The sequence below is a fragment of the Thamnophis sirtalis genome, unplaced genomic scaffold (genome assembly GCF_051295495.1).
Source record: "Thamnophis sirtalis isolate CommonGarterSnake01/CBP01778 unplaced genomic scaffold, rThaSir2_p1.2 scaffold_3, whole genome shotgun sequence".
Classification (NCBI taxonomy): domain Eukaryota; kingdom Metazoa; phylum Chordata; class Lepidosauria; order Squamata; family Natricidae; genus Thamnophis; species Thamnophis sirtalis.
The window spans coordinates 114,414,496-114,440,258 of record NW_028261383.1 but is presented as its reverse complement, the minus strand read 5'-3'; the positions used below and the strand labels follow the sequence as shown (position 1 = coordinate 114,440,258).

At 38.1% G+C, this 25,763-nt stretch overlaps 1 protein-coding gene across 1 annotated transcript in view; it reads right to left on the bottom strand.

The window, feature by feature from the left end:
* Positions 1 to 2,283: 2,283 nt before the first annotated feature.
* Positions 2,284 to 25,763, bottom strand: part of FOXK2 (forkhead box K2) — a 40,283-nt gene continuing 16,803 nt past the window's right edge. Inside the window, exons 2-9 of the mRNA XM_014065071.2 lie at positions 14,394 to 14,588; positions 12,862 to 13,009; positions 11,996 to 12,142; positions 10,621 to 10,814; positions 8,601 to 8,776; positions 6,173 to 6,469; positions 5,838 to 6,047; positions 2,284 to 3,352 (exon numbers count right to left, since the gene is read on the bottom strand). Coding sequence (XP_013920546.2) covers positions 3,156 to 3,352; positions 5,838 to 6,047; positions 6,173 to 6,469; positions 8,601 to 8,776; positions 10,621 to 10,814; positions 11,996 to 12,142; positions 12,862 to 13,009; positions 14,394 to 14,588 — 1,564 coding nt within the window. The 3' untranslated portion in view covers positions 2,284 to 3,155. The remainder of the gene's footprint in view (positions 3,353 to 5,837; positions 6,048 to 6,172; positions 6,470 to 8,600; positions 8,777 to 10,620; positions 10,815 to 11,995; positions 12,143 to 12,861; positions 13,010 to 14,393; positions 14,589 to 25,763) is intronic.

Sequence of the window (25,763 nt, the reverse complement as noted above, 5' to 3'; positions counted from 1 at the left end):
CTATGAAACACTGACCTTACTCTCACATGCCCTAGTATCTGAGGGACAACTAAAAATGATATTTCTGTCATTTAAAATGAACTTAATTAACAATACCCTAAAGTATTTGGAAACCAATACAAAGCAACAAGTTCAGAAATTCAGTACAATCAGCTGTTAATACAATGATTCTTAAAATGTTTGATCCAATTACCCTTTTCCCATTCTCGAATAAGGCCATTACCCCCACAAAATGCTCAAACTGTTGCCTTACAAAAATATTTGGCAGCAGTAGTTCCAAACTGGCTTCTCAACTCACAAGCAATTACAAATTGCTCCATCATCCTAAAGATTTGTACAAAACATTAGAAAGACCCACTGTGTAAATATTTATTGATACCATTTTCTGATTTTCTATTATTTTGTTATTTTAAGAATTACGTATACTTTTTCACTGTACCACTAGCTAATTTTAAATCTTGTGCTTTCTGGTAAAAAAAAACACTAATAATTCCCCTCATTGTTAGTGGATGATAAGCAATATTACTAGCCCTACATTCTATAATTGCGCATCTTAGTTCTCGCTTTGTATGTGTACTTATCATACAATGCAACATGAATGAAACAGTTATAATATTAAACTAAGATTTATCCAGTGTTTATTTTCATACAAACTCTTCGGTTATAGAAACCAGAGTGTTAAAATTTTGGTAAGAAAAAGAGCAATATTTGCAGGAAAAGTTCCCAACTTTAAGTATGGCTGTTTCTTTTTCCTGTCTGCTAGGCAGATGGAATTATTTTTAAATAAAGCTAAGACAAGTATCTCAAACATCCATCACAAAAGTAATTTGGAGATCATAGCATTGTGTTCATGTCCACTGCTTGACTCCTGCCCTGAATGAAGGTTATTTTCACATGTCTGCCAATGTGCCCTCAAAATCTGAAACATGGGTTTTCTTAAACTTCTAGAACAGATTTTGGACAGCTTGGGGGGAGTGGGGAGGAGGAAAGTATCTGTTGTCATAGAAGAAGAGCTATGACATCAGAAGAGATAGTAAATCTGCCTTATAATTTACTCTTCAGCATTCACATATTTCTAAAAATGAAATAACAGGAAAAAGCAACAATTTCTGGAACATCTTGCTTAGGTTTAAAATAGCCATGAAAGCAGAGAAAGAAAGGTAAGAGCAATAGATTTAACAGTCTTCAAATTAAATTATTTTGTATTGACTTCTCTACCTAGTTCATAAACTACAAAGACTACAGTGACATGAGAGAACTTCAGTATAAGTCATTTGATTGTCTTAAACATTTTACCAGATTTTTTTATTCAAAAACTTGCATCATTTTTCCTAATTATTCATGAAATAGCAATTTTATAACCAAATGTTTTATTAATAATGCAATATCATTACTTCTGAATTAGATGGCCACAGCAGTAAAAGTAGAATGCTGCAGATACAGAAAATGTTTTGTTTCACCCAGCCATAGCGGCTGTTATAAATTCAGCTAGTGTACATCAATTTTTCATAATCTGTTTAATATGTATTATCTTCATTGACAGTGTAACAGCAGCTCTACCGTGTGGGATAACATGATACTTGGTACATATTTCTCATATTTGGTCTTCTGATAAAACATTTCCAAAAACTGACTAAAATTGTAAGCCATTCCAAGCTATTTCAGTCCATCATCAAAATACAGATTCTTCTTGAAATGATAAAAACATATAAATTATAGCCCAAAAAGCAAAAAAAAAAAAAAAGCAAAAGACAAATCAAAGGTTAAAGCCCAGTCTTCACCTTTAACTCACCTTAAATATGTGAAAGGGACTAAAGAACAGTCTCAGCTGTTAGTTTAGTTCAGTAACAAAACATGAATTCTTCTTTCACAACTCGGAGAAGAAACCTTTAAAATATTCCAACCGTCAAACACATATTAAAAAAAACTATTTCATTATACTATAAGTAGCCACTGTTAGAAAACTACAGTGGCCACTCTTTAATGAAGACCTCAGAAGGTCTCGTTAGGACATCAAAAGTTAAACTCATTAAGTTATATTTCTATTGGTGGATGCTTAGCTTAAAAATATTCAATATATCTCTGACAAGATATTTTTATCTTTTTAAAAGGACATGTGATAAAGATTTTTTTTTCTAAATGAACAGTGTCATTTTAAACATACACAATATTATGCGACTCTTTTTACTTTAGACTGGAAAAAAATTGCCAGGGACAAAGTCAACACAAAGTAACAAACAGCAAAAGATAGCAAGAAAGAGAAACAGATAAGTGCAGCTCTGGTCAAATTCATAGCAGTTCTTTACGTCAGTTAACAGTTCATTTACACTGTATTTCTAATCAGTAACATGCAAGCCCAAAGAAGCATTTGATCACTACACAAGGTAATAAAATTTGATTAAGTTTATCAGGCAACTGCTAAAATATGAAAATTTGCAGATGTAACAAATTAGCTTTATCTGAACTTTAACAGGACAAAATTAAATCATTCCATTGGTTAAAAAACCCTACATTCGGTTTTACCAAACAAAATTTCACATGAAAAGTAGTATGTGATTCCAAAGTTTCTGGAGTAGAAATGGAGTGATCTGAAATGTCAAAGACCCCATTATTTTGAAAAAAAAATGAAAGTACACATCAAAAATTTCTAATTCCACATGTGAACAACAAAATACTGCATATCTACCAACAACTGCATTGGGTAGGTCATTATGAAAGGCTAGCTGCCAAGATGTTGGAAATGGCTCCTTGCCTCTGTTCCCTTTGAGGAATATACAATCATTTGAAATCCAATCACGTGAAGAAGAACTTATCATGCTGGGATATATTCCAATATTCAATCTTTAAAATAGGTTTTTAAAGTTGCTATCTTCCCCAACTTTTTCCTCTCAATGTATAGGTATGTATAGAGTCTCTTCGGAACAGCAAGGAGAAATGGAAGGGGGAGGGGTCACAGCCTCCGGACTAGGATCTTTTAGACTATTTTTTTTTAAATTAAGGAGTTCTAAGGCCACCTGTGTTTCTCAGTGCTGAAAGATGAAGTCACAGGGCCCCTTTCCCCGCCATGAGAGAACATGTTCAAAAGTTTAGATGTTTAAAGGTCTCATTTTGGCACCAAGGACCATTGTTTTTAAAAGAATTATTCCTCCACATTCCTAGTTCTTGTTGCTTTGTTCACTCACTGCCACAGGTGGGGTTTCAACATTCACAGCTATGACTATGTTCTCCCCATCCTCTGTTTTGATCCGTTTTAAGTCTTGCTGTTCAGACTGATCTCCATTCTGACGTTTCGTTGGAAGAGAGGCGGATGCAGATGCATGAGTTGCTAACATGTGTAATGGGCTTGCAGCAGCTGAAAAAGAATTGAAGGGAAGGGAGAGAATATATTAAACCCAAACAAATCACCACTAACCCTTACCCTGCAACCAAGTATTACATTATATGGTTTTTTGGTTTTATATGGTTTTATTTGTATTTGTAGGCCGCCCTTTTCCCTGAGGGGACTCAGGGCGGCTCACAGAAAACCAAGGGAGGGGGGAATACAACATTGAGATTACAACACATAATAAAATAGCAAACAACATGCATACTACATTCGGGCGGGGTAACAGTCCTTATCCCCAGGCCTGACGGGCGAGCCAGTTCTTCAAGGCTATGCGGAAGGCCTGGACGGTGGAGAGAGTACGAATCTCTACGGGGAGCTCGTTCCAAAGGGTCGGGGCCACTGCTGAGAAGGCCCTCCTCCTTGTGGTTGCCAGCCGACACTGGCTGGCCGATGGAATACGGAGGAGGCCTAATCTATGAGATCTTATAGGTCGTAGGGAGGTAATTGGCAGAAGGCGGTCTCTCAAGTATCCAGATCCACTGCCATGTAGGGCTTTATGGGTGATCAATAGCACCTTGAAGCGCATCCGGAGATCGACAGGTAGCCAGCGCAGCTCGCGGAGGATAGGTGTAATGCGGGTGAATCGAGGTACACCCGCAATCACTCGCGCGGCTGCGTTCTGCACTAACTGAAGTCGCCGGATGCTCCTCAAGGGCAGCCCCATGTAGAGCACGTTGCAGTATTCCAGCCTAGAGGTCACAAGGGCCCGAGTGACTGTTGTGAGGGCCTCCCGATTCAGGTAGGGTCGCAACTGGCGCACCAGGCGTACCTGGGCGAATGCCCCCCTGGTCACAGCCGCTATATGGTGGTCGAATGACAGCTGTGGATCCAGGAGGACTCCCAAGTTGCAAACCCTCTCTGAGGGGTGTAAAATTTGACCCCCCAGCCTGAGTGTTGGATTATTGGTCAAATCTTTGGGAGGAAAACACAACAGCCACTCGGTCTTTTCCGGGTTGAGCACAAGCTTGTTAATCCACATCCAGTCCATAACGGCTTCAAGCCCCCGGTCCATCACGTCCACCGCTTCATTGATTTGGCACGGGGCGGACAGATACAATTGAGTATCGTCCGCATATTGATGGTATCTGATCCCGTGCCTGCGGATGATCTCCCCCAGCGGTTTCATGTAGATGTTGAATAGTAGGGGGGATAAGACCGAACCCTGCGGCACCCCATATTTTAGGGGCTTTGGGGACGATCTCTGCCCTCCCACTAACACCGACTGCGACCTGTCCGAGAGGTAGGAGGAGAACCACCGTAATACGGTGCCTCCCACTCCCACCTCCCGCAGTCGTCGCAGAAGGATACCATGGTCGATGGTATCGAAAGCCGCTGAGAGGTCAAGGAGGACCAGGATGGAGGGATGTCCTTCATCTCTGGCCCTCCAAAGATCATCCATCAATGCGACCAAAGCGGTTTCTGTGCTGTAACCGGGTCTGAAGCCTGACTGGAAGGGGTCTAGATAGTTTGCTTCCTCCAAGGACCGTTGGAGCTGAAAGGCCACCACCTTCTCAACAACCTTCCCCAAAAAGGGGAGGTTGGAGACCGGGCGATAGTTGTTAAGGGCAGCTGGATCCAAGGATGGTTTCTTCAGGAGGGGTCTCACCACCGCCGCTTTCAGTGCGGCGGGGAAGTTCCCCTCTCTACATTACCTAAAATACACAAATCTCAGATTAAAATTTGTTCTAAGCTCTTCTAAAAAAGTCTTGCAGCACTTGAATTTACCTTAAAAGTATATGGCTAGATAAAAGACGGTACTTAATCATATAAGAAATTAAAAGCAATAGCAGATCAGCAGTAAATTTCCAAAGATGACTAGGACAACTTTCAAGCCACAAAAGAAATAAGTTTGTGTGGCCATATTCAAGGGACTCTATCTAAGTAGATAAAGGTAGTCCTTGACTTACAATTGTAATGGAGCCTGCCCATTAAGGTCACAATTGGTGACAACTCTTAAGTGAAGCAGTCTCTGGTCTCCCTGATTCCACCATTAAAGGAATGTGGGTTGTTACCTAACAGGTGGGGGAGGCACTGAGAGCTGCTTTCCAAAGCAGCCTAGCAGCCTTTTTGCTACCTATGACTTCCTTTAGATCCAGCTTCTACCATGGTAGTTTGGAGCAGGTTTGTGCTTCCACTTTCCTTTTGAGCTGAACTTTTTCTTCAGCTCTGCAAGGCATCTTATGACATTGTAGGACGCAGGACATAAGTTGAAGACTTTTTTTTTTGCCAATTAGAACTATTTATCCAATGCCAGTTGCTAATTTAGTATGGAAGAAAAACGAGATAGGCAAAAATGTTTATGACAAAATTTGTAGATTTAGACTATAAATAACATCCAAATAGAAGTTACATATTAATAGTCAACAATATGAGGAAACTGATGAATTTATTTTGGATATTATTTTTACAATAGGTAATTTGTGACGAGTAACACTCAACTTAAAATGCTTACCAGTGTTAGCCTGACTCTGCATTGCTGTGGTGATAGGTACTATGTGTGTTCCATTTTGCGTTACAGTTTTTATTGGTAGCTGGTGTTGACCTAGAGGTGCTTGTTGTACTAGAGTAACCGTTTGTAACGGTGTAGTCTGAGATGTCTGAATGATGCGACTGGCAGCTCCTAGAGTTGTATGGCTAACTGCGGGTACAGGTTCCACTTTAACTAGAGAGAGAAAAAAATAGGTACATGTTTGAAATGGTAAAAGTAGTAAATAAACATCAAAGTCAGCATATCATAAAAGAAATCAGCATGAAATTTATTTCAACAAATCATTATATTATTTTTACCTTTCATTTCATTGTGATCTCCATTCTCTTGAGGTTCTCCTTTAGGCTGGGCCATCACTGCAGCTTGTGTAACCACTGCTTGCCCAGCTACAGTATAAGTATTTGCTGGTGCTAATCCAGTCACATTTGTGACAGATACAGCTGGGATTTGATGAACAACATGAACCGTCTGTACTACAGGCTGCTGGGACGTAGATGTTGTCACAGGAGTTGCAACAGTGTATGTGACAGGTTTCATAGTTTGTGGCAGCTGCCTCTGTACAGTAATTAAAACAGGTTGGCTAGATAAGGGAGATCCTATAAAGAAAGGTAAAAATAAATGTATTACAACCTTTTTAAAAGAGCCATGATCCCGCCCCCTTCAAGTAATCTTCTAACTACTCAGAGATTAATCCAGTGGGGTTAGGAATTATTACCTCTTCAACAGTCACATCAGGTTAAAATTCAACCTGATTTTTTTAAAAAAAAACTTATACATAAAATGTTGTACTGTTATATTTCAGTGACAGAGTACACCCACTGAAGGTGCAACATATATTTTTCATTTTCTAGCCCTTCTAGGTATGTCTCAGAAAGTTCTTTGCTTTTCCCTTTCTGCAGACTTCATTCTATACTGTTTAATTGTTAAAAATAAAACAATGCATTTACAGGTAGTCCTCAACTTATGACCATTCATTTAACAACTGTTTTAGTTTCAATGATGCTAAAAAGGTGATTTACAACCAGTCCGCACATTTATGAATGTTTTGGCATCCCTGAAGTCACATGATCAAAATTTGGGTGCTTGGAAATTGGCCTGTATTGATGATGGTTGCAGCATGCTGGGGTGTGTCACATGACCTTTATCTGTGGTATGGACTATAGCGAGAAGATTCCCCAGAAGGGAGGAAGTGCATTCCAGAAGAGTAAGAGGCAACGTAGCTCAGATATCATGTGTGAGAGAAAGGGGGTGAAGCCAGCCTCCTAATAGTTCACAGAGTATATACTGTAGATGCAGATAGGAGAGTCCTCAGTCTGGCAAAATTGATTTCAGGCTCAAAACCAAGAATTATATGGAAATAATTCCAAGATGGGTTCTTTATTGTTTTCACACCTACAGATAGTTTCTGATAAACCTATGGTCTTCCAACTTGAAACAGGCATAACACTGTAGGTAAATTTGAATCCAATACTTCTTTTCAGCATTAGAATTTGCTGCTGCTGCCAGCAGTAACCTCAGTGGGAAAAACTTTGATCCAACATCAACTTATTGTTGAAACCATCAAAACTTTCTCTAGTGCTGATGACAATGGCACTGAACAATTCTAGTGTCGAAAAAGTCTGCTTAATTCTTCTTGGTTCCAAGCTTAACTATTCCATTTTTTTAAAAAAAGATTCATGGTGGTCTAATTGGAATAATAGCCACTTTGGATACAATAAGTCTCCTGCCTCACCCCCATTTCATTACAATCTCACCTTTACCATGCATTCACCCAAGGAGGTGGGGAGAGATTGATAGTAATGAGGTAGAATACCTAGAGCTCTAGAGCGAAGGACCACTTTATAGACTCCCATCCCTCTGCAGGCTATCAGAAAAATTAACCCTTTCTCCTTTGAGGTTTACATGAACTGGCCAGGATGTTAGTAATCTAGTAAAATGGGGTTTGGGGGGGGGGTTACCTGGGAGGGAGGGGAAGGGGAACCAGGTGGCACAAGTGGCAGGCTGGTGCACATGAGCACTAGTGAGCTAAATTTATGAGCCGTGAACTGGCATGAATGCACATGCAGCTCGACTTGCACAAGTAGAGCTGCATGAGTATGCATGAGCATCAGCCCACTGCTCATACAAGTGAAGCTGGCCATGTATATGCACCAGTTCACTGCTCGCATGGCCCAGTTTCAAATAGGCACGGCCAGTAATGAACCATGGCCTGGTGGTTGGGGACCCCAGTCTACATGGTTCAGAATTTTTGCTGTAATCCAGCAATGTGAAAATGCAATAAGATACAGAACTGTGCTATTTAGAGTTGGGAAGCAACAGCGTTCATCACAGCTTATTTCACTATGAATTTATCAGCCATTATTTAGTATGAGGAAACATTTATATTATGCCTTATATATTGTATATTTATCCAATCTTTACCTCTAATAGCTGAATGGGCATAGGCATAATCCTTGACTTTATTCCTACAAAACCAGCTTTGTAAGATAGGTTGAGCCAAATGTGTGATTGGCACAAAGTCATCCAATGAATTTTCATGACTAAAGTTGGACTTGCATCTGGCTCTCACCTGCCATAGTGCAACATTTTTATACTACATAACATTGCCATCACTAAGATAATATATTTTATTTTCATGTAAAATTTCTAGAATCCTTGTATTTTAAATCATCCACATAATCTTCTTGTGTGTAATTTTAGTTCATAAGCATTGCATGAAAATTTCACCTGGGGCACTCTGTGCAAATCGTGCTTCTTGTATTACTGCTAATTTTGGCTGGATACTGCTTGGCTCAGGCTCCATTGGGACAGGTGACCCTTCCCTTGACAGGCTTTCTGGGGTTTGCACACCACTCGAATGAGCAGATAATACTCCAGAATGATTAGGAGAAGCTGGGGCACTTCTGCAAATAAAGAACAGAAATGGCCACTTTTAGATACAAAATTAACAACTATTACCGTAACCAACAAAAAATTATCTGATCTGTACACATTCCAGAGGAAGGATTTTTTGCTGTTTAAATAGCAGTGGATGTTCTTAATTATAGAAGCTTTATAGAGGTAACTTAAAGGCAGGCAAAGTATTTATTCAGAAGTACAGAATGAGAAAGTGGTATAGATGGGCCAGAAATTAATGAGAATTTTAATAATAGAAACACATGTCCTACATTCTATATTTAAAGTGAAATGCTTTAATCTTGGTTTTTCCACTCAATGTACTTTCATATCTTCTCTAAAGCACAAGACTTATTTTAAATAAACAGTTCTTCACCAAGATGCATGTTTCAGACAATGCCTAAGTAATAAATAGCAGTTTAAACAAAATTTAAATGTAATTAAATTGAAACAAGAAATGAAAATGAAATGATATTTATACTCCTCACTTAAAGCTATAAATTCAATCTTTTACTCACTTCTAATTCAAGTCTTTTTTGATTCTTTAAACTATTAATTTAACAAATTATTAAATTATTCCAAATACTTAACAGGATAAAACTATTTGTCAATTTTGAAGTTTCCAAGCATGTCTTTTTTGTGAGAACATGAACATAAAATTTTCATAGAGAATATGCTTCTGGGGAATTGTAATTTGGAACATAAACACAACGTGTGATTGGAAAAGGTTAAATACTACGTATTACTGTCTTTTCTCTCCGCTGTTTTCTTCAATCCCAAGCACTTTTTACAGGTTTTTCTTCTTTTTTTAAAATGGCTGAGACTATGAGGAAAATATCAAGTGATTTGTTTGCTAAAAGTAAACATAGTCTTTCTTTCATTAAGATTGACTTTTGGTGACTATATGGATGCAGTCTGAAAGATGAATATGTTTCTTGGCAACAATATAGCAGTGGCTTGTTACTGCCTTTTTAAAGAATTTAATTTTTTATTTTTCAATATTGTCTACAGGCTGGGAATCTTTTTATAGTTTCCCATTAAAGTACTAACCAGGGCTTTCTGCAATCAGCTCAAGTTGACTAGATGATTCTATAGGTTGCAATAAGTGTTTGTAAGTAACACTAAACTGTGAGCAGGCTGATTACACACCAGTCTCCAGTCATGAACCAACTACATGTGTTACAGCACTATATGTACACTAAAGGAATAACTATTCTCAGTTACTGCTTCTATGATTCCTCAACTGGATAGCAGGTTGGAATATATTATCTCCACAGTTCATAACCAACTTCTTACATTCCAGTATTTTAAGATAAGAAATGAAACATGCTGCATTTACAAAAACACAAATGGCAAAGAAATTAGCATGACTAAAACAGTGGAAATGTTCATACAGCAAGAATTAACCCTTTCTCTCCCAATTAACATAACACATTGAATAAAGATTAAGTAAGACAGTCTAGGTTTGCATAATAGGTTAAGCCACAAGAAAATCTAACCAAGATTAGTATTAATATGTTATGTATGCATATAAACTGAATAAATAAATTAATAATTATATTTAGTATATTATGCAAATACATTTGCTAGATCTTTAAAGTGTGAATACAGCCGATAACAACTCCAGGGAACATTTCTTCCTTAGTACTGCAATCAGATGTAATCATAAAAGCACCATCAAACCTCAAGGAGAAAATGGTAATAGTTTCCTTTGTGCCCCAATCATTTCTTTATTTGATAAACATCTCTGTTTAGACAAGCAATGATCATCCTTCAGTCAATAGACCCTGAAGTGCACTTAAAGGAAAGCCTCTGCACTGCTATGCTTAAGTTGTCGTCCTCAATACCTTACCTAGAAGAAAGAGGTCCCAGTGGGGTTCTAAAGCAAGGTACTCCCCTTGGCCGCCTTTTTCTAAAAGCCTGTTCTATTAATTTGCTTTCAGAGGCAGGATCTATCCTCCAGAAGGAACCCTTGCCTGGTTCTTCCTGGGAACGTGGTACTTTGATGAAATAACGATTCAGAGAGAGATTGTGACGTATTGAATTCTGTGAGTCATAAAAGAAAACAAAGAAATCATCCATCTCAGTATTAAGTTGGAATACATTCTAATAAAAAAAATCCCACTTAGAACGGCTCATATTCTTAAACTGCTTTCTTATTCTTAGGTCCTTGATTAGGACTTGAAAAATTAAGCTCCCACCAGTTTTAGACTGAGTGTGTTTAACTGTAAACAATCCACATATAACAACAACAAAGTTCTGCAAACAGAAGTAGAACAACTGTGGCAAAAAAACAAAGATAGTAAGAATAGTAACAGGCATCTTGGATACAATCCCAAAACATCTGATGTATCACTTGGAAAACCATCGGCATTGACAAAATCATCATCAGTCAATTGCAAAAGGCAGCTTGGAACAGCTTACATTCTGCGGCGATACCTTTACCACCATCAAGTAACAAATCTGCTTATCCCAGATCCTTGAGAACAACTCAGCAGATGGATAAAATGCCAAATCCAGTTTAAACATCAGGTTGATTGTACAACCAACCATAATAATAATAATAAAAACCCTTCAAAATATACACATTATATGTTAATGTGAGCAAAACAAGAGGACCATAGACTTTTTTTCAGAGTTCATACATTCAAAAGCAATAGAAATTAGGATGAATCTATAGTAATATACAGTTATTGAAATTGGAATGAATGTTATTTGATTTGATAAATGTAAGCATCCAGTAATATGAGCACATTGCACAAAACAATGCACATATGACATTCTATACACCATTAATATTAAACTGTTTAATTTTAATATATTCTTTCTATATGTAAAGATATCTCAACATCAAATTTTGCAATCAAAATTAGATTGTATAGAAATAGAAATGGCACAATTTGCAACTAAGAATTAAAAGTTATGAAGTAAACTATTTTATGAAGAAATTCTACAGGAAAGGAATAGTTTATAAGAATAGGTAAGAACCTCAAAGTACCATGTTTCCTCTGAAACATTACAAAGCAACTCCTGGTTTAGACAATCAATTTCCAGAAAATGCAGCTAGACCATTCCTGAAGTAACTAGAATGATGTGATTTTAAGAAAGAAATAGCTCTCCAGAATTATCTCTCCAAAATAATCTACCCAAATTATAGACTTTGCAGATGCCTAACTTTAATCCACCAGTTTGCTCATTTCATTTAAAACAATATTAATAATTTTTACCTGCCAGCCCTTGTCTGCTGTCCTGTAGTAAGGATAATTTTTAGTTATGTGCGTATAAATTCCATTTAGTGTAAGTTGCTTATCAGGAGCCATTGTAATTGCTTGTACAATTAGTTGTGCATAGGAATAAGGTGGCTTTGAATCATCCTAAATATTAAAAATAATAACATAATGAAAATTGCTCATCCCTCCAGGAACATTAGAAATATAATACCAACTTTATAATTTAATACAAAGGACATTATCTCTTAAGAGATACAATCATGCACATTGAACAACTTTTTCATTTTATTATGTTTGCATTTTCAATTTTATCACATACAGAGGTCTGCCTGCCAAAATTTATTCCAAGTGTAAAATACCCCTATTGTACTTTACTGTTACCATGCCCTTTTTCTCTTAATTATATTCACCCTGCAACTCCTAAGCATATTGTTGGTCATCTAGGGACTAAGCTCAGTCTAAAATAACTAGAGAACAGTAGTTTGGCCTACCTGAGAACTTCAACTAATCAGCACACACTTTCTTTGCTCAAACATGCTGCTTCCTGAGTTTACAGCTCTCTACTTGCCAATCCACCCATTTCTATGATTTATAAATAGCAAAAAAAAAATATCTTTAAAAGAAGCACAAAAAAAGATCATGTAGTGCATGATTTTGTTTTTCTGTATTTGTGGCCATTTATCTTTGGGTTCACAATTCACTAATTGAGCTAGTCTGCTGTTCATGTAGGGGCAATCAGCATATACTCCAAAAAATACAGTATATCATTAAAATTGTTACGTTTGAATATGCTTTTCTCAATTTAAATGTGGTAAAAGAAGAAGCTAACAAAATGCCTTGGATTTTAATCAAAAGAATCTCACCTTTGGGCTATCTCCACCAGATGCTTCTTTATCATTTTCTGACTGTGAATTGTCAGCCATAAGATGTAAGTCAGATGGTATTACACGACCCATTTTGTACCCTGAAGAACCTGCACCACGAGGACTAGATGGACAGGAATTTGCAGCACTGTAAAACAGTATGAAAAGAGTTGTCTATTTCATCACAGAATATATATCATTGTAGCCAGTAATTTCCTTCAGCTACATGTAATTTCCTGAACAAACATTCTTTAGCTGTCTGGGTTATACTAACATTAGTAGGGAATGACAATTAAAAGGACACAGATATCAGGATATATATTTATAGGAAAATCTTTGCAAATATTCTATTCCAAAAACAATCCCTTGAGAGACTAAAAACAGGTTTAATTCTAGATTTTCAATGGCAATTAAATTATGAGCCCATTTAAAGAAATCAGAAGACCAGAGAAAGAATATACTCTTCTGCCCTCAGCATTATTTGTCTCAGTAAGGCTAGTTGGCAGTTAAGCACTATCACTACATGAAACTGCCCACTCAGAAGTCACAGTTAGTCCACAATGCAGCAGCCTTGCTATGCCTATATAACACCTCTGCTTCGTGAACTGCAGAAAATATTTAAGATGCTAACTACTATCTATAAAGCAATAGCAATAGCAATAGCAGTAGACTTATATACCGCTTCATAGGCCTTTCAGGCCTCTCTAAGCGGTTTACAGAGAGTCAGCATATTGCCCCCAACAATCTGGGTCCTCATTTTACCCACCTCGGAAGGATGGAAGGCTGAGTCAACCCTGAGCCGGTGAGATTTGAACCGCTGACCTGCTGATCTAGCAGTAGCCTGCAGTGCTGCATTTAACCACTGCGCCACCTTGGCTCTTAAAGCTCTGTGTGAACTAGGACCAAGTTATTTGGAGAATATTTGTCTCTAATAGTATCTGCCTACTCTCTATGATCAGATAGAATGGTTTACTTCAGGTCCTAACAATTAAACAATGGCATTTAGTGGGTTAGAGTGCCTGGCGGGTCCCTCTAGTTTTGGAACATATGAAATATTTTTTCAATTGTTCCCTCAGAGCAATTTTTAATATTACATTGCTTTTTTAATTATGTGAAGCCATCCATAGGTTACTTCTGGACTTGGGCAACTCACAATCAGATGAATACATAAAAGTCAATAATAATACATAACAGATACATATTAAGTCCCCAAATGTATACATTTATTTCTCTTCAAATAAGGACCCACATATGTACATTCCTTATTGTCTAAATAGGTCAAGCCCACACTGAAATTAATGAGACTGTCACCACCATCTCTAATTTAACCAAAAATGATTGCTGAAGTTTCATCTAATGCCAATAAACATGATTAAGTGGCATTAAAAAAAATCAAAAATAATTTGTTCCAAGGATAAGTTAAATGTGATTGCAGAATTTAAAATCAGTAATTAATAAAATAATTACAGATTAATATCACATTTTTGTAGTTCTAAGATAAACCTAAATATAGCAACACAATATAAAAATACCTGATGGTTCCTGTGGGAGAGGGAAGAGGGCTGATCAAGTGAGCCATGTTGTCTGGAATGTTGATTGTTAGGGGAGAAATCTGGGGTTGTACAGGTTTCACTGGGGATTGTGGGGACTCCTGTTTTTCTCTCTTTTCATTGGATAAAGCTGTAAATGTTATCTTGATGTTTGTGCTGGGAAACCTGAATGTACACCTGAAAAGTAAAAAACCAAAGGTGTTAACTAACTGAAATTACGGTTTTCTCTATTTGTGTAACTTTAACAGCATTCATATTAATAAAAATAGTAAAAAAGAAAGTATGTTCAATTGTTATAAAGCTACATAATGAATATATTTGTAGTAAGTACTAAATATAAGTAAGTGGTAAATATAATCACATTCATTTAGAAAATTGTTCTTTTGTGGATTTTACTTTTAATTTTTATAAACTAAAACTGCAATCAATAATCATTTAATAAATTCTGAAGTGGCATAAAAAACAGCATGAAGGTTGATAATGATTCCTAAATCAGGAAACAATGAGGCTAATGCTTTAACAAACTTATTCTCAAAGCAATGTTGTACTATGTTTCACAAAACTCAGATGATTAAGAATAGTACAAAGACAAAGTGGAGCATCTTTGCTGATCACATTCATCCATCCTGATCCACCCCTCCTTCCTATCTGGATTTGTGTTTGAAAAAAATCAAAAATGTAAGTGTATTAAGGGAATTTTTTTGCAGTCCTGTTTCTGCCACTGAAAATGTTAATAACAGTCCAATACTGACATATGGGTCTAGTATATGACAACAGGAACATCTCTTCCCACTTGAATTGGCCTGCCCTATCCGTGCTGACAGAGGAGGCACAGTGTGGGCCACATTGGCCAGGGAATTCTAGCTGGTGGGGTTCAGGAGAAAACCTTTCTCTGCCATTGAACATGCCCTTTAGAATATCTTGCCTCCCTAGAGTGAGGTCAGCTCCAACCGCCTTACCTTTGGTAACAGTTTAAAGATCTGGCTGTGCCAGTTGGTTTGGGGCTCCAACAGAGGGACTTCACATTAGGGGTAGCTGAATAGATTTTAAAAATTCCACCCCCTCCTCTTCTTAGCATACTCCTTCCCTTCATATTTTTAGCTACACTGATTTTATAGAATTCTGTTTATATTATTATACAATTTTAACTTTTAATATTGTAAGTCACCCAGATTTACTCTGTTGCAAGATAGGCGGCTAATAAATGTTACAAATAAATAAAAATTGGCATATAGGTCATTCTGAACATATCTTTAAGGATTTCTTCAAAACATAATATGAAATTAAGATTAAGTCAACTGATGGAATCCTAAGGGAACCCACCCCATTGACTAAGGCTAAAATATGTGAAGATTTCCTTACTTTTTTTTAGGCCAAAATGGTTTACAAACAAATACTATTTAAACAGAAAAAAAATCTCTCACAGAGTATTAAGGCCTTATAATAATATAGACAGACTCAGCATTGCCTGAAATATAATTATTTATAAAATTTCACCTCCATATCAGTTGGCCCATTGTATCATTAAGTTAATTTCCTTTCCAAACATATCAGGGTTTTTTTTTTCTAGAAAAGAAAAACTAATTATAATTATAGGTGGCCAACAGAACTTTTAGATGATGTCTTAACCTACAAAGACAGAATTGTATAGCAAATGTATTGAATGAATTGTTTTCTAAATAAAATCTACTGTATTTAGATGATATGCAAAAACAACTTTTATTTGCCCCATTACTTGAGAGAGAGATTAAACCAATAATTTTAAAACAGGCAAGTGGTAAAACACCAAGATTGGATGGATATCCTAAAAGTGCTATAAAAGCTTTACAGACCTTTTAGTGCCAAATTTTGCCAATTATATGATGAGATCTTTGATAAGGGAATTGCATCTGCAGCATTCAATCAGGTTTATATTAGTTATACCAAAAGCAGGTAAAGCCCACACTCTGGATGCTAATTATCATCCAATTTCAAATACTAACGTTGATACAAAGATTATTAACAGCAGTGTAAGTAAATACTGTTTGTTATTAAGAGTTATCAGTATCAGAGTGTATAAAAACTAGGCAATCGACCAACATTAATTAGTTGTAACTTTAACTGATTTGAATAAAAACAAATATCATCTTGTAATTTTATTAGATGTTGAATAGTCTTTTACAAAATATAAAATCAATACATGTTTGTTGTATTAAATCAGTTCAGATTTCCTTTGGAATATATAAAATGATTATATTATATAGTACTCACATCTAAAGTAAAGGCTAATGGTATATTCTCTGCTACTTTCCTACTATTTAGAGGAACTAGACAAATAAGTCATCTTTACCCTTATTTTTTTAATATCTGTATGGAACCTTTGGCTTATGAAAACAGCCACCCCTGTCCTCCCCTGTCTCTTGGAGTTTTCCGAAATTCATATTCATTATGTCAATGATATTATCTAACCATCTCATCATCCTCTGCCACCCCTTTTTGCCTTTTCCAATGAGTTTTCTCTTCTCATTAGATGGCTAAAGTATTTGAGCCTTAGTTTCAATATCTGTCCTTCCAAAAGAACAGTCAGAGTTAATTTCCTTTAGAATTGACTGGTTTTTTATTTAGTTTTGTATTTTAACTTTCTTCTGAATAAAATAAAATAAAAAGTAAAAAAAAGAATTGATTGATCTCCTTGCAGTCTAAGGGACTCTCAAGAGTCTTTTCCAGCACCGCCATTTGAAAGCATCAATTAATCAGCATTCAGCCTTCTTTATGGTCTAATTCTCATAACCATACATTATTACTGGGAAACCCATAGCTTTGACTATATGGATCTTTTGTTGGCAATGTCTCTGCTTTTCAGTACAGGTAGTCCTCAACTTATGAGCACAATTGAGTCCAAAATGTATGTTGTTAACAAATATTTGTTAAGTGAATTTTACAAACTTTCTTACCACAGTTGTTAACTGAATCCCTGTTATATTATTAACACAGTTGTTAAGTGAATCTGACTTCCCTGTTGATTTTGCTTGTTGGCGTGATTTTAATTGCTGCTTCCTGTACAATGTAACAAACTTTCAACTATAGTTCTTCAGGAACTCTGTCTACCATACCAATGGTAGGATTCAAATTTTTTTACTATCGGTTCTGTGGCTTGGTGCGCGTGGCAGGGGAAGGATACTGTAAAATCTCCATTCCCTCCCAATCAGCTGGGACTCAGGAGGCAGAGAATAGATGGGGGCAGGGCCAGTCAGAGGTGGTATTTATCAGTTCTCCGAACTACTCAAAATTTCCACTATGGGTTCTCCAGAACTGGTCAGAACCTGCTGAATACTACCTCTGTACCAGACTTTTTCCCTTAAATCTATTCATCACATCCACTGTATATTCAGGGATGTCATTTAGATCATATCTATTTTTTTCCTACTTTCTTCAATTTAAGCCTGAATTTTGCAATAAGCAGCTCTTGATTTGAGCCAATCAGTTCGAGGTCTTGTTTTACTGACTGAACTTCTCCATCTTTGGCTGCAAAGTATATAATCAATCTGATTTCAGTATTAACCATCTGGTGAAATCCATGTGCAAGTCATCTCTTGGATTGTTGGATAAAAGTGTTTGCTATAAACAGCATGTTCTCTTGACAAACTCTGTTAGCCTTTGCCCTGCTTCAGTCTGTGAAACATTTGTTGTGAGTTTGCCCCATTTTACCATCTTTCTTGCCACAGTTGTTAAATGAATCACTGTAGTTGTTAAATTAGTCAAGCTGTTGTTAAGTGAATCTGGCATTCCCATTGACCTTGCTTGTCAGAAGGTTGCACAAGAGGACCATGTGATCCCAGGACACTGCAACCATTATAAATATGACTCAATTGCCAAATGTCTTAATTTTGCTCATATGACCATGAGGATGCTACAACAGTCGTAAGTGTGAAAACTGGGCATAAGTCACTTTTTTCAGTACCATTATAACTTTGAACAGTTACTAAATAAATTAACGTAAGTTGAGGACAACCTGTATACACTTGAATATTTATATTATACAGGTGCATTCTTTACTGTTGACTGCTATAACAATATATTTTAACTTCATTCTCGTCTCGTTTTCTTTTTTCTTTTTTGAAGTCCTTTTTACACTATTATTTCTTTGAGAATGTATGTATTTCTTTATGTTTTATTTTTTTTATTTTGTTATTACCATTAAACATCTTTTTATTAAAAAAACAACCATCTGGATTAAAATCACTTTGCTCACATGTATAAATTTCACCATCCTTTACGGCTTTAAACCAGGAAAAATTTAAAGCACCAGATTAACAGAAAAAAAAGTTTCTAAAGAAACAAAATACACTGCATCTTTGCAGTCTAAAAAGAACACTTAAAAAATTGCCTGCCGGCTGTAGTTACTGTAGAAACCGAGCTCTTCATCATTTTCTCCAAGCTGAAGACACAAAAGAGTTAGAAAGGAGGGATCAATGGGAAGTAGCTTATAAAGTTCCTTGTCACATCAGCTGCAGGGAAATCAGACATTAATTCATTAAACCTACCATGTAATGCTTCTGGAATTTGAGGCTCCTCTATACAAATACAAAAGAAACTCTGCCTATGGTAACACTACAGTATTTGGTAATTCTAAAGACCAAGACTAAATACAGGCTTGTTTTGTGTTGGTTAAATTTTATCTTCAACCTAAGATCATGAGCAAATATAATTTGATAGGAAGAAGACAGCATGTCTATACTTGCTTCAGATTTCAAAAAGCTTCTTTCAACAAGTTATACAAGTTACTCAAGTCATTTCTCATAAGCCCTAACCCAATTTTCTAGTTTTCATTTTATCATTCTTACTATTTTAATACAACAAAACCTATACATGTTTTTTTTTCTATTTACAGAATCTGTAGGATTTCCAAACAAAACTGGCATTACAGGGTTGAAAAAAGTAAAGAAACAGAAAGCTATACTGAGATGAAGAGAGGGCAACCTGGTTCACATTCAGATCTCACAGATGTCAGGTAATAATCTTCAGGAAAGTGGCACAGCACAAAACTAGATACTTGCTGTGAGAAGTGTATTTCTTTACAAGAATGCCTCTAGACCAGTGATGGCTAACCTTTTCCTGACCGAGTGCCCAAAGCACACACAAGTGCACCCCCAAAATGCAATGCATGTGCAGCCCCTATGCATGCATCCTCATGCACAGCAGAGGCTCAACAACCAGCTGGCTGGCGAGAGGTGTGCACGCATATGTGTGGCGGAACTGAACTGGGGCAATGACTCGCGTGCCCACAGAGAGGGTGCTACATGCCACCTGTGGCCCATGTGCCATAGGTTCACCATCATAGCAATAGCAGTTAGACTTATATACCGCTTCATAGGGCTTTCAGCCCTCTCTAAGCAGTTTACAGAGTCAGCATATTGCCCCCCCCCCCGTCTGGGTCCTCATTTTACCCACCTCGGAAGGATGGAAGGCTGAGTCAACCCTGAGCTGGTGAGATTTGAACCGCTGAACTGCAGCTAACAGTCAGCTGAAGTGGCTGCAGTACTGCACTCTAACCACTGTGCCACCTCGACTCTTCTTCATGGCTTTGTATATGTTCCACATGTATTATAACAAAATTAAGATATACGCCTGCAGTTTATTTGGAAGTTTGCTCATAAATCCGGGGGAGGCAAGTTGGAACAGTAAGAAGCATCCAAAAGGACAAGACAATTATGTAGAAAGTAATCTCATCAGTACTTTCTGGTAAATGACTGCTGTAAATGCCATTCTCAACACAGCAGCCATGTATGAATAGGCAAGGCAACATAATGATGGGCATTCTGTGAAAACAGTCACAGTATAGACTCAGAACACCAAATGTGGTCATCAGCGTGGTCTAAACATGTTAACAACATTTCCTTGTTAGTTGCATTTAAGCCACTGATTGCACTAATCACATTTCTATCAGCCAACTATAAATATTAATATAATCATTTCCATTAGCTAAACAGAAGCCAATAGCCAGGTGTTTCTAAAACATGTAAGTAACAGTGTTTTCCTCTAGAAACAAATCTCAGCCTATGCAGTGTATATCTGTTGTCTCAGGTTACTGAAAATTTTGATAAAGCCAATATTTCAAGGCCAATAGTCAATATTCATTAAGCCTCCTCGGGTATTTCTTGGCTTGCTCTCCAAAGCCTTATGTGATATTATCTGGTCACTTGACCTTTACTAACTTTTGACTGGATATGTAAAGGGGGGGGGGGGGAGCTTCCATCTGCTCTAACCCTTTTCTTCTTCCCCAATTTACACTTCCTGAGATTTTCTATACTGTACTTTGCTATCTTGCTTCCTTTTGTTCCATGGTTCCTATTATATCCATGCACACATAATTCTCTATCATCGCTTCCAGGTTTGTTCTTCCTTACCCTACTGCTGTTGTTTTGAGGAAGCCATTTACTCAGGTGCTCCTTTACAACTCTTGTGGCCCATATCCTCACAGTCATCACCTTTCCACACTCCTTCAGCAATTTTGGCCTGGGAAAACAGTTTGAGGAGGGGTCCTCAGTTCTTGCTGAGCTGCTTTTGTGCTTTAGAGGAGGAAACGTGCTGGTGCTGCTGCTTCTAATGCCTTATTTTCCCCAGTGCTGTTACCTCCACTAAATTCTCCTCTCCTCTGTTCTGAAGCTCTTTCACATATTAACAAGTCTGAGTCTCACTCTCACAGATACACTTTCCTGTTATTTACCAAATCCCCAATAAAAAAAAGATACCTCTTAACTCAGCCCTGCCCACTTAAAAAAAAACAAATTTTCAATTGGAAAACTCCCAATCCATGTGTGCAAAGTTTGTCATATCATACCCCAAAAGACCTGAGGCTGTAATTGCTGCTTCAACAGAATACTTGAGTGAAGGGTATAATACTTATGCCAACATGATATTTCAGGTTTTTTTTTCTTTTTAATAAATTTACAGATATTTCTAAAATTCTATTTTCACTTTGTTTTCACTTTGGCATTATAGGGTACTGAATATAGATTAATGAGGAAAAAATGAATTTCAACCCCTGTAGAATCAGGCTGCAGCATAACAAAATTGACAAAAGTGAAGGGGGTCTGAATACTTCCTGAATGCACTGTATACTAATTGTATTGTATCCATTCTCTCAGATACAGTGTTTCCCTGAAAATAAGACAGGGTCTTATTTACTTTTGCCCCCCAAAAATATTACCTTGGGCTTATTATAGGGGGAGGGCTTATTATTTTCTGGGGCAGGCGAGAAGTGAGGCGCGCCTTTTACCTTTCCAGCTCTGTCACGTTCCTCGCCATTGTGTCCAGGGAAGCTGCTGGTTAAAAAAAAACCCTTCTCGCGAGTTCAATCAAACTTCTTGAACTCGCGAGAAGGGGTTGTTGTTTTCTTACCAGAGGCTTCTCTGGACACAATAGCAAGGACCGCGATGGACCTGGAAAGGTAAGAGGCGTGGCTCGTGACCCAACACTGCCCACCTTGCCCTAATGTAAAGGAAGCCTGTCTGCTTCCCTTCCCCATCGTCCCTTTAAAAGACGAGGGGTAGCAGGGGAAGTGAGACGCATGTCCTAGCACTACTGGAGACTGACAGCTCCACTGCGTTCTTTCTTTCGTCCAGGGAAGCCCCTTGTAAAAAAACCCTCATGAGTTCAAAACCTCATGGCGAGGTTTTTTCTACAAGGGGCTTCACTGGACGAAAGGGTAAGGAACGCAGCAGAGCTGTGCCAGGGCATCGTGAGGCTGGGAGGCACGCGATCGGGGAGCAGAAAACCCACCCGGCAAACCCCCTCTCCAGCTGGGCACAACGCCGCTCAGCGACCTAGCGGTATCCCTAAAGCGGCAAGCAATGCGAGCCCCTTTGCCCCCCCCCCCAGTTCCCGCAGCTTGCCGCCTTCGGGATACCGCTAGGTTAGTGAGCAGCACTCTGCCTGGCCGGAGGTTGGAGTTGTCCAGGGGGCTTATTTTCTTATATTTTTATTTTTATATTTTTGCCCACCTGAAAAATGTGGCATGGCCTTAGTTTCAGGACATGTCGTATTTTCGGGGGAACACGGTAGGTATTTTTCATTGGATACAGACTAAGTTTACCTAAAGAGAGCTCTAGTGAAATTACATCACCATCTTTTCCTAGTTTTTCATTCACTGGAACTTCTATGTTGCCTGTTACCATTTAGATAACAATATTTACTGTAAATTATTTTTTAAATCCCCAATATATTGATTTTGAGCCCTGGTGGCACAGTGATTGCAATGCAGTATTGCAGACTGATTCTGCCCATTGCCAGGAATTCAATCTTGACTGGATCAAGATTGACTCAATCTTCCATCCTTCGAGCTCAATAAAATGAGGATCCAAATTGTTGGGATCAATAGCTGATGTTGCAAACTGCCCAGAGAGTGCTGTAAAGCAGTAATCTCCAACCTTTCTGGCTCTGCAGACTGGCAGCAACAAGAGGGAAGGGATGGTTTCTCACACACACATGTGTCCCGCTTGCACAAATGTGGCTTCACATGCTTGTCTGCTGACTGTTTGTGCAGCCTGGTTCCCAACAGGCTGCAGTCACAGTAAAGCACTCAGTATGTGAATCAGTCCTCATATTAACCATGAAGAGTTTGGTTAACTATTTAGAGCAGAAATTAACCTTCCCAAACCTTTTCCTTTGTTACCCAATTTTTTTTATCAGAAAATCATTTTGCCCAATGTAATTAAACACTTTAATTAAATTTAAATGTCCCTGTTGTGTTTTGGTAATGGGTTTATGTGTCATTACCCAAAGAAATACCACTTTTATCTTATTTTGGATAATTTACCCAGGAATGGGAAGCCCTGTTTCAGGGCACTTGTTTTTTTATCTGTACAGTATATTATTTCAGCTACATTTCCTACAATCAATGTGGAAGCATACTTTTTCAAACATGCTATGCCACGCTATGCTATGCTAACTTTTTTTTTTACATACAATTTGCTCCCTCTGCCCCTAGTTAATCTTCAACAAGCACAGCTGATCATTATTTTAAAAAACTATTTTACCTACTTGGTTAACATAGTATACAGTATTAATTCATATAACCTCCTGCACTTCCTATTCAGTTTCAAAATTGTTCAGTTTTCTTTTGATCCAGTAGTCTCTGGAACTGAGAAGAATAAAAGGAAACACTAATTTGCACTGTGGGGATTCTGCAGAAAATCCTAGGCAATTTAACATTCCAAATAGGCTTTTGCACAGGTCCAGAACTTATACAGTAGTGGCCAAAATTATGGAAACCTTTTGGGAAAGGTGTACAGTATATTTGAGGTTTGATGGCTAATAAAATCACTTTTTTTAGTAGTATCATAACATTATATATCTTCTGTCCAGGTAACATGGAGTTTAGCCCAGTTTAGTCTTTTCAACCTTTGAGAGATAAAAATTGCTTTTATTATATTTTTTATGTTTAAATGTTATATTTATTATATTTATTAAATGTTATTTGCCTATAACTTTTCATAAATACAGATAATTGAACAAACTTTGTTGCATTACATTCTTGATTAAATTATCTTTTCATTGATATATAATTTTATGGTACTACTCAAAAAAAAAGTGGTGCTATTAGTCATCAAACCTCAAAAATACACTTTTCCCAAAAGGTTTCTACAATTTTGGCCACTGTTTGTGAGAATTCACAGATGAATACTAGAAAAGCTAATTTACAAGCAATTAATTCCTCGTGGGCTCTATGATTAACAAACTACAACAGCCAGAGACAGATAACAGGTTAGATAGCACTCAAGATAAAAGCAACCAAGAGAGACAGATTAACAGGGACACAAGAAGGGATCAAAAAGAAATACGAGCTACCCTGTGGTCTAGAAGAATAAAAGGCAAGATACTGCACAAACAAGAAAAGAGCAATTCGCAGAAGTGAGACAGCACATTTGTGATCTTTTCCAAGAATCATAGATGAATGTAAAAAAATGGAAATGGTCATTAGGTTCAACTTGGGCACAGAGGCCAATGTTATTGGGGTGATAAGAAAGGGAAGTTCCACACAAGATACAAGATACAAGAGCCTTAGAGACAGCTACAATCTACCTGTACTAAGGTGCTATCATAGCTAAGGCAGGATCTGTTCTTTTCCACACATACCCTGCTTTTTCTTACTATCAGTGGTCACTGCCAAAAGGAAGGCAACCTTACTGCCTAATCCTACCCTCCTTGGGTAGAGATGAGACCCAGCATAGGGAATAGTAACTGATCTCTGACACCACTGCAGGGCAGTAACCCAGCTTGGCTATGATATGAGCAAGGGAATGACCGTTGGCTTACCTGAGCTCCAGCCAATTTATATTGTGGGTGAGCTCCGCTGGCGACCATCTGCCCTGTGCCACATGAATCTGAAAATAGGTGCCCCAGCCATACAGGCTGGCATCCGTCATTATGAGCAGGCACTCTGGTTCTTTGAAGAGGGAGCCCTTCTGCAGAGCCGGCGACTGCCACCATCTGAGCGATGTGCTGACTCTCGGAGGAACATTTACAATCCTCTTGGAATTGCTGGCCTTGAGACGCTGAATCGGAAGCAAGAACCACTGGAGTTCCCATGCGTGCATTCGAGCCCAGGGAACTACCGCAATGCACGAGACCAGTTTCCCCAGAAGCTGGGACAGATTCACGATGGAGGCTGACTTTGACATTCTGATGCGTTGTGCAAGGGAGGTTATGCTGTCCACTTGTTGCTGCATGAGGAAGACTTGGCAAATGTTGGAATCGATCACCATGCCCAGATATTGAATTCTGGAGGTTGGATTCAGGTGACTTTTCTCCTGGTTGATGGAAAAGCCGTGCCGTTCAAGGGTGCAAATGGTGAGATTGAGGTCCCGATGCATTTGTGGGATGGATGACGACAGTAGGAGTATATCGTCCAGGTAGCAGAAGAGTTGTACAGGTCAGGATCGGAGATCCGCTGCGACTGTGGCCAGGAGCTTTGTGAATGTCCTTGGGGCCGATGAGAGGCCGAAGGAAAGAACCTTGTACTGGTAATGATGGTCTGCAAACTGGAACCTCAAGAATGGTGATGCGCTGAGTGAATGGGGACGTGCAGATATGCCTCCTTCAAGTCAATCAATGTCATGTGATCGCCCTGCCTGATGCAACTCAAGATGGTCTGGAGCGATTGCTTCTTGAAGTGCCTGTACGCTAGGTAGATGTTGAGCTTCTTGAGATCCAGTATTGCTCTCTCTCTCACACACACGATGCTTTGGGGACCAGGAAGAGGATCGAGTAAAACCCGCTGCCTTCCTGACCAGGGGGTACCTGCTCGATGGCCGCTATCTCCAGCAGATGTCTGATCTCCGCCTGCATCAGCTGGCGTTTGAGGGGCGATTT